We start from the raw sequence: 9,909 nt of genomic DNA on the forward strand, positions 1-9,909 counted from the left end.
AAGAACTGCTTTACACATTTTTCCTACCAAAATACATGTGACCTTGACCCAAGGTCAAGGTCATCCAAGGTCATGCAACACAAAGCTGTTAATTCAAGACATAGGAAGTACAATGGTGCTTATTGGCTCTTTCTACCATGAGATATGGTCACTTTTAGTGGTTCACTACCTTATTTTGGTCACATTTCATAAGGGTCAAAGTGACCTTGACCTTGATCATATGTGACCAAATGTGTCTCATGATGAAAGCATAACATGTGCCCCACATAATTTTTAAGTTTGAAACAGTTATCTTCCATAGTTCAGGGTCAAGGTCACTTCAAACTATGTATACAATCCAACTTTGAAGAGCTCCTGTGACCTTGACCTTGAAGCAAGGTAAACCAAACTGGTATCAAAAGATGGGGCTTACTTTGCCCTATATATCATATATAGTTGAGGTATTCAATCTCAAAAACTTCAGAGAAAATGGGAAAAATGTGAAAAATAGCTGGTTTTTTAGACAACATTTATGTCCCCTGCGACCTTGACCTTGAAGCAAGGTCAAGATGCTATGTATGTTTTTTGGGGCCTTGTCATCATACACCATCTTGCCAAATTTGGTACTGATAGACTGAATAGTGTCCAAGAAATATCCAACGTTAAAGTTTTCCGGACGGACGTCCGGACGTCCGGACGGACGGACGGACGACTCGGGTGAGTACATAGACTCACTTTTGCTTCGCATGTGAGTCAAAAAACGAAATCACTTACTCGCTCCATCCGTCGGTTGTCCTCGAGTTGACGTTATAACAGCTTGAACACACCTGTAGGTTTCCATCCGTCCTTGGACAGTTCTCCGCGCAAACACCAGTGATATTTCAACATCAGAAATATCAAAGAGTGACTGGCTACACAACTTGTCAACTATCACCGCCACCACGTGGCACTGGGACCAGCACTCAGATTGAGATCCCGAGGCGACATTCGTCTCGGATAACATATCATCAATGTGCTGTCCAACATTCGCAAGAATGTCTCTTCTTTCGATATTAACGTGAACTAAGAAAACAAATAAACTTCGCTCACGCGGGAAAGTAGCAGCCGGCCATGTTTACACTCAATCTTGTTTACCGTAAGGAAAGCTATGAGAGTATTTCAAGTATATATGATGGCGTATTTTTAAAATGTAAAACTCATGGTTTGAGCTCATGCTGTATTTGATTGCAAATATACAAATGAAACTTACAATTAATTATCCTACTCCTGTGTGAAAAAGTCAACAAATATGAATAATTCAGTTTCGCATTTGCAGGGTCATGTCACGCCGTTGACGGGCCGACCCTTGAACAAGGGACGTAACAAATGTTAAAATAATGATCATAAATTTGTTATCTCCCGTAACTCTGCATATTTTTATCGACAGCAACATTGCGTCGGGCCGATGTCGGGGTTTATTACGTACATTTGCCGAGTTTTACACACAGTCAAAACGGTATCGGCGCAACAACGGACGACGACACACGACATATGACGACGTCACCCGACTGAAATCGTCAATCGGCCGACGAAAGCTTGCTAGCTGGGATGGGTGTGTTGGTGTGTGCGTGTATGTATGTGTGGTTTACGTGTGTATTTATGTGTGCGTGCGTGTATTTATGTGTGTGCCTGCGTGCATGTATCTGTGTGTGTGTGTGTGTGTGTGTGTGTGTGTGTGTGTGTGTGTGTGTGTGTTTATGCATGTTTGTGTGTGTGCGTGTTTGTGTGTGCGTGCATGCGTGTATTTATGTGTGTGTGCACGTGTTTGTGTGTGTATGCATGTTTGTGTGGGTTGGTATATGTGTGTGTGCGTGTGTGTGTGTGTGTGTGGGTGTGTGTGTGTGTGTCAGTGTGTGTGTGTGTGTGTGTCAAGCGGGCTGGTAGTGAGTTGTTGGCTGAATGTCTGAAATCCCATTGCTTTGAGCGACATGGCAACAGTGAACCATTTTGATTTTCTTTCCCCACACATAGGCCTACCCTTGCTCCTGCTTTTAAATAGGCCTACCTACGACATGTTTTCTCATCATAGCTAGAGACAGATGCGCTGCCTGGCCAATACTTAGTATTCTAACAACTTGCAGACCCAAGTAGACATAGCTCAGATAACGAAAACAAATTGAAGGGAAACAAATCGCCACACACACAATGAAACTCGAACATCACCGTTATTTATTTTTCATTTTTTTTATAACGCTGGCCCGGTTTTACGCTTCCATCCATTCTTCTTTTTGATTTTAAGATTATAATTCGGAATGAAAGCTCTACAAAAGGTGCATGTTTCTCTACTGATACGAAAGTAATAACCAAGAGGACTTTAAACGGTTTGAAAAAAACCGCTCATTTTGCAAAATTACCCCACCTATATGACATTAGGCACAAACAAAATGTGTTTTCTTTGGAATCCTTAGGTCACCGTCTATGCTGAACAGATAAACAAGCGTGTAATTTCTTCAGTGACGACTTAGAATCGTATTATCTTGTCTATCTTTTGTGCACGCGTCAACCGGGGTGACATGGCGCGTAATTCAAGGTGTCCCAAGAATGTTATCTCGGGAGGAAATTACAGAGCACAGCGAGTTATCTAAGGGGCGTAACTCTGTCTTGCTAATGCGATGTCTAACGTTGGGACCAGTTAACGCCCTTTGAACAAAAAGCTCCACCCAAAAGTAGTCGGCTGTTATTAATTTTGCCTCTTTTATTATTTTATTTTAAACTTTGTCCTAATGCTATTTTTTTTCTTCTTCAGTTTTTCCTCTTCATGTTTTGTCCTTCTCTTTGAAAACTCCATCTATATTACCCATCACAAAAATAGGCAGATGAGTCTGAGCAGTGCAGATCTTTGAGATGAGGCCGTTTATTGTAAAACCATGGTTTTATGACAACAAAGACCACCCATTTACCTACCATATTCAACAAACAGATTCGTTTTACACGAGGTAGTGTCTCTACGGTAGCACATACAACACCCCCACCCCCACCCAAAACAATAAAATCAACAACAACAGTCATCACAAAAGTAAGGATTCCGCCTTAAAATCGTCAACAGAAAAATCGGAACAGGACAGGTAAAATGGAACAGGTGTTTCGTCGATTTCTCTTCTTCTAGATAGCAGACCCTTTAGTTGGTTGTTGTTCTCGAGTTTTTTTTCTTTAAAAAAATATTTAAAAAAATATTTAAAGAAAAACAGATTGCATAATTATTATGATGATGACACACTCTCAGATATTTTACTCAAAAAAGGTAAGCTGTGAACAATTGATGTGGCTGACTTGACATGAAAATCAGCACAAAAACCGACAGGCGCAATGGCCAAGTTAATAAGACGCCAGCCTCCCAAGCGGAAGATCGTGGGTTCGAATCCCGAACGCGCTTGTCGGTTGAGGCTAGAGATTTTTTTTCCGATCTCTTAGGTAGCGACTTATAACCCCTTTTGCGTGTATACGCAAGCACAAGACCAAGAGCGCACGATAAAGATCATGCAATCCATGTCAGAGATTTTTTTTTCTTTTTTTTTTCTCTCTTCTTTTTCTTTTCTTTTCTTTTTCCTCTTTTTGGGAATCAGATTTTTTTTCATTGAGATATTAGGGCTTACAAACGGAGATGCTTTATTTTACAATCTTATAATATAACTAACAGCTCATTATATATATATATATTATATCCATGTCAGAGTTGTGTGGGTTTTAGAAACACGAACATATACCTAGCATGCATCCCCCGAAAGCGTCGTACGGCTGCCTGAACGGCCATACACGTAAACACCGCGGGAGTTCTAGCCTTGGAAAGAAGAAGAAGACGAAGAAGAAAAAGATAATCAAACTCCTAGAACATGTACAAGAGAACACCCCATCTCTTAAAAACACGCCAAGCCTTTACACTTGAACGATAGAACTAATCACGTGGTAGATTGTATGAGGTGAATGTGAAGGAAACAAAATCTAATAAAAACCCACTCTAAACTGTCTGAGAATGTGCAATGATTGTTGAATTGTGAATGCAATGATTGTTGAATTGTGAATGCAATGATTGTTGAATTGTGAATGCAATGATTGTTGAATTGTCAATGCAATGATTGTTGAATTGTCAATGCAATGATTGTTGAATTGTCATTGCAATGATTGTTGAATTGTCAATGCAATGATTGTTGAATTGTCAATGCAATGATTGTTGAATTGTCATTGCAATGATTGTTGAATTGTCAATGCAATGGTTGCTAAAATGTCAATCCAATGATTGTTGAATTGTCAGTGCAATGATTGTTGAATTGTCAATGCAATGATTGTTGAATTGTCAGTGCAATGATTGTTGAATTGTCAATGGAATGATTAATAATAATAATAATGCAAACTTTTATAGCGCTATTCTAGAAAAATGTCTACTCTTAGCGCTTTACAATACATACATCGACCAAGCATACTATACACGCACAGGCAAAGAAACCGACCAAACATAACCAACAAACTATACATGCACAGGCAAAGAAAACGACTGTTTGAATTGTTGATTGTTGAATTGTCAGTGCAATGATTGTTGAATTGTCAGTGCCAATGATTGTTAAATTGTCAATGCAATGGTTGCTAAAATGTCAATCCAACGATTGTTGAATTGTCAGTGCAATGATTGTTGAATTGTCAATGCAATGGTTGCTAAAATGTCAATCCAATGATTGTTGAATTGTCATTGCAATGATTGTTGACTTATTGTTGATTGATAGCCGACGAGTCTACACCCTTGACTGCACATAGCACTGCATGTATTTCTGTTACACTTCTGCCCACAAACCCGTCTTATACCAGCACGCACAGTTTTCGTTTCACTTCCCATTCTTGTTTTTTTGTTTCAAAATTTTGTTCCAACGGTTTGATGGATTTGGAAAGGACAAGTTCGATGCCTTGAAAACTGCACATATCACTTAAAAAATTTATGTAACACTTGTTCCATACACACATCTAATACCAACACGTACAGTTGTTCCTGCTGATTCTCTTCCAAATTTTGTTCCAGCGGTTTGTTGAAAGAGACATTCTTAATCCCACGATGACAACACCACTTTACCACGAACCCATAAGCAGGCAACACACAACAAACTTCATAATTATTATACCAACAAACACAGTTTTTTTTTCTATTCAGCGGTTTCATGGAATAGTAAAGTCTTAGTAAATATGATGTATGATATGTCTGTAACCGCTCGACACTGCATGGCAATTTTCCTTGTTTTTATAAGGACAGTAACATTTTGAGTCTAGAGTCTGGAGTCTGGAGTCTTAAAGGACATTTTCGATGTCATGAAGACGATTCTACATTCTTGACCGCACATTATATCACTTCCGTCAAATCAATCTAATACCAACACGCAAGGTGTCTTCGCTTCACCAGCATTTACAATTGTTTCTCTTATTCTAACTTTTGTTCCAGAGGTTTGATGAAATAGAAAAAGGTTATTTTTCGATGCCATGAAGACAATTCCATTAAACTTCTGCCGTAAACCCATCTAATACCAACACGCACATTGTCTTCGCTTCACAAGCTGTTGCTGTTGTTTCTCTTCCAATTGTTCAAGGGGTTCGATGGAATAGAACAAGGTTATTTTTCGATGTCATGAAGACGATTCTACATTCTTGACCGCACATATATCACTTCCGTCAAATCCATCTAATACCAACAAGCACGGTGTCTTCGCTTCACAAGCTGTTGCTGTTGTTTATCTTCCAACCGTTGTTCCATGGGTTCGATGGAATAGAACAAGGCTACATATCGATGCCATGAAGACAATTCTATTAAACTTCTGCCGTAAATCCATCTAATACCAACACGCACAGTGTCTTCGCTTCACAAGCTGTTGCTGTTGTTTATCTTCCAACCGTTGTTCCATGGGTTCGATGGAATAGAACAAGGTCCGTTACATTTCGATGCCATGAAGACAATCCATTAAGATTCTGCCGTAAATCCATCTAATACCAACACGCACAGTGTCTTCGCTTCACAAGCTGTTGCTGTTGTTTCTCTTCTAACCGTTGCTCCAGGGGTTTGATGGAATCAGACAGGACAGGCATCCTGGACGCCATCAGCACGATCCTGTCCACGACGTCCTCAAGAGTCTTGACCAACGTGCCCACGAGCTTGATGCTCACCTCTTCGTAAGGGATCCCCAGGTACTCGGCGAACTCCTGGGCCGCTTTTTTGGCCACCTGCCGTTCGCTGGAAGCCACGTGACAGTTACAGCCGGCCAACGTCACCACGATGTCGTCTGCTATGGTGTTTCTGTGAAGCTCTTGCTGCCTGCAAAGAGAAAACGCAAAACTCCATAAAATAAATCCAAAAACAAAGAGACTGCCAAGGTTCCAAAATGTGTTGATTGCAAAAATCCATAGTCTTGCTGAGATATCATCATACACTCTAACTTGCCCTTGAAACCCCCTCTCGATAGCGACCACCTTCCTACAACGACCATCTCAAGGATCCCGGATAAGTTGAAGGATCTAAGGGGGTTCCGGGGTTCCGGAAGCGACCCCCCCTTTTTTAAGCAAATGTATCTCTTTTTGTTTAAAGGAAAAACCTCCATCAAAATCGGCTTATACTGGCTGAATGGCGCGTAAAATCATTCATACACTTAAAAATCCACTAGTGCAAAAACATGAGTGAACGTGGGAGTTTCAGCCCATGAACGAAGAAGAAGAAGAAGAAGAAGAAGAAGAAGAAGAAGAAGAAGAAGAAGAAGAAGAAGAAGAAGAAGAAGAAGAAGAAGAAGAAGAAGAAGAAGAAGAAGAAGAAGAAGACGAAGACGAAGAGGAAGAAGAAGAAGAAGAAGAAGAAGGAGAGACCCAAAATACCAATTTAAAAGCTACATTTTAACAGCATCTGACCCTCCACCTGGCGATCCCTTTTATCCCTGCCTCGTTTTGACACCCCCCCTCCCACCACTCTTTTCTGGTAGTTCCAACCCTCAATATGCTTCTTCTACTTCTTCTACTTCTTCTTCTTCTTCTTCTTCTTCTTCTTCTTCTTCTTCTTCTTCTGCGTTCCCAGCCCTCAACGTCATTCAACCTTCAAAAGCGACCTCCTCGTCTTAGCCCTGCAACCTTTTTCTCCTGGGGAAGGGGGGAGGGTAGAATAGAAAATAGATAGGCAGGGAAGGAAGAGCATTAGGGAGGGGAGACTTGGGGGGTAGGGAAGGGGGAGATCATGTAGGGGGGTCGCGGAGAGAGGGAATTAGGGGAGGGGGAGACTTGGGCCGTAATTATGGGAAGGGGTGTAGGCGGAAAACTAATGAGATAAGTATGGTGCGGGGGGGAGGGGGGGGGGGGGTTGGTAGAAGAGGACGGGGATTAGGAGGTTAACAACTGGGGGGGGGGGGGGGGGATGAGACACACACACCAGACATACACAACCATCTGAACAACCCAGTCACACATAATCTTACCAGCCATTCAGACTTTCGAACGTTGCCTTCTGCGTGACGTCAAACACAAGCAAACACCCGTGTGCCCCTCTATAGAACGAAGACGTGATGCTTCGAAAGCGCTCTTGACCTGAAGAAGAAGAAGAAAAATGCAGAAATCAATCATTCATAAACAAATACATGTGTACCCAACAATATAAGTCATCAAATAACACACAAATAAGGGCCACTGATAAAAGATAATTCGATTTGCTTTGTCAACTGATTGATTGATTGATATTGATTGCGTGCTCGATTGATTGATTGGCTGATTGATTGGTTGTTTTATTGATTGATTGATTGATTGGTTGATCGATGTTTCATCGACAGCAGGTTCAATGATTGTCGCCCTGTTCATGCGTGTTGCTGTCATTTTTGTTTTGTGTGTGTGTGTGTGTGTGTGTGTGTGTGTGTGTGTGTGTGTGTGTGTGTGTGTGTGTGTGTGTGTGCGTGTGCGTGAATGCATGTGTGTGCGTTCCAGCACGTGCGTGCTTGTCAGTGTGTTTGCGTGTGCGTGTGCGTGCGTTCGTGCATGTGTGCATGTGCGTGCGTGCATCTGTGTGCTCGCGCGCCTTTCTTTCTGTATTTTTGTGCTTTTTGTAACAGAATGTAACCAACTTTACCTGCTGTGTCGCTGATTTTGGCACGAATGCGTTTGCCTTTTCGTATGAAGAGCATTTCCACTACACCCGAGCGCGCTCCAAGGAACATAACCTCTTGTTCCTTCGGCAAGGCTTTGAGAGCCCGAAGTAGTTTCGCTTTGTCGACGGTATAATCTCCCAGCAGAATGATTTTCACGGTGAGGTCGTAATCCGACATCTTGTTTAGTGGAGATTTTGTGTTTTTCTTTTTTCTTTTCCCCCCCACTGGTTTGTAGATACTCGCGTAGCAAGAAGTGGTACTGTCAGCCTTGGGTTTGAAAGGTGTGCTGTCGACAACGATGCTAGAATTACTCTTGTAGTGCTCAGTGTGTTAAAATTTGACTGAAGTTTCTTCCTCCCAAGAAAAAGTTGTCTTATAATCAGTCGCTGATTTTTTATTTTTTAATAGTCTATCGTAAATTTGGCAGCGGTGACTGATCGTTCTTAAAGTTTATTTATATTAGCTTAACAAACAAAAACAGTTTTTTCTGTTGCTTATTTTTTTTAATAGTCTTTTCTACCGTTGTGCACGCAACGCGGCACAAAAAACTAGGACTAAGAGATAGTGTCTAAGCACTCATACAACTTTTTAAACATAGTACCTGCACTTTCTCTGTGTTTTTCAAGCTGCAGATAGTGTTATCTTCGTCGTGATCATTCAGACATCACAGTACACCGCAGAACCACAGGCACACGACAAAACTGTAGCACCATTTCACTTGGTTTTTAACAACACATCAGTCCCGCCTGGTGCCTATTATTACACTTGCACCGTAATGATCACTTTCTTGAACCACATGCAGTTGCCTCGTAGGCTACATGTGTCTTTCGAGCTTGCGTCAACACTGTTTCAAATCGCTTGAGGCATTTTATTTTGCGTTTTTTGCGTATCTTGTTTTTTTCATTCTGAATTTTGGAACGTTGGTAAGATTCTATTTGTTTTTTTATGTTTGCCTTGCAGATAGCAGCAACACACACTGACCATGCAAATCTCACGTATTTTGCAATGCGTACGTATTACTTGCACTTTGGGGGTCGAATTCGATCTTGTGTCTCGCACTGTATTCTTGACGTTCACAATCCGCAGATCAGTGATTAAACACACGTCTGCTTTCTGACAGAATAATATTGAGTGCTTTGTGTCATAGATCCTAGAGAGAGAGAGTAACTTTCAGACCATTACTCGGAGAAAACGGAAGAGCCCGCTATTGCGAGAAGTGTGAGTTGTAGTCTCTTGAAAGTTGTCAGATGGTGGAAAGGGTGAACAGAGTGTTGCAGAGGTCGTTGGGTTTCTCCGGTTCAGCATCTTTCACGGCAGATGTCAGCGTTTCTCTGGAACCTGAAAAAAAGAACAATATTTGACAGTCTTTTTGGAAATATGCATCGCAAAAATGGAGACATCTTCGAGTCATTCTCAGGAAAGAGTATCGGCTGAATAAAATCGTGAAGTATCCCTTTGTGAGAGGGACACAGTGGGGATTCAGATTCAGATTCAAAACTTCATTACAAAGGGATGACTGTTTTAAGCACTGAGGGCCGGGTACTGAGTTGGTAGAGCACAGGAATTCTGATCTTAGGCTCACGGGGTTGAATCTCGGCCGGGACAGGCACGGGCCAACTTTATGTGCAGACTCTGAGACGGGATATCCATGTCCGACCCCCTTGTCACCACAGTGTCACGTAAAAGACCTTAGTCATTCTGCCATAGGAGCAGGTGGCTGTTACACCTAAACACACACACACACCTGGCTAGCTTTCTACCGGGAGGAAGCGACCCGAACTTACCAGCTCTTGGATAATAAAGTAAA

General features: G+C 41.6%; 1 protein-coding gene across 1 annotated transcript; it reads right to left on the minus strand.

Annotated features, from left to right (window-relative positions):
* Positions 1-2,038: 2,038 nt before the first annotated feature.
* On the minus strand, positions 2,039-9,443 carry LOC138955766 (ras-related protein Rab-1B-like). The gene is made up of 3 exons (XM_070327304.1): positions 8,084-9,443; positions 7,443-7,551; positions 2,039-6,301 (listed from the first exon to the last, which is right to left on the minus strand). The coding sequence occupies exons 1-3, from the start codon at positions 8,277-8,279 to the stop codon at positions 5,974-5,976; spliced, it is 633 nt and encodes a 210-aa protein (XP_070183405.1). The 5' UTR covers positions 8,280-9,443; the 3' UTR covers positions 2,039-5,973.
* Between the last annotated feature and the right edge of the window lie 466 nt (positions 9,444-9,909).

Source organism: Littorina saxatilis, unplaced genomic scaffold (assembly GCF_037325665.1).
Source record: "Littorina saxatilis isolate snail1 unplaced genomic scaffold, US_GU_Lsax_2.0 scaffold_2506, whole genome shotgun sequence".
Lineage (NCBI taxonomy): Eukaryota > Metazoa > Mollusca > Gastropoda > Littorinimorpha > Littorinidae > Littorina > Littorina saxatilis.

Coding starts and splice junctions, on each gene's coding strand:
- LOC138955766 (XM_070327304.1), bottom strand. CDS start 8,279: ATGTCGGATTACGACCTCACCGTGAAAATCATTCTGCTGGGAGATTAT. Junction 7,552..8,083: donor CAAAATCAGCGACACAGCAG/GTAAAGTTGGTT, acceptor CTTCTTCTTCAG/GTCAAGAGCGCTTTCGAAGC. Junction 6,302..7,442: donor TTCGAAAGTCTGAATGGCTG/GTAAGATTATGT, acceptor TTCTCTTTGCAG/GCAGCAAGAGCTTCACAGAA.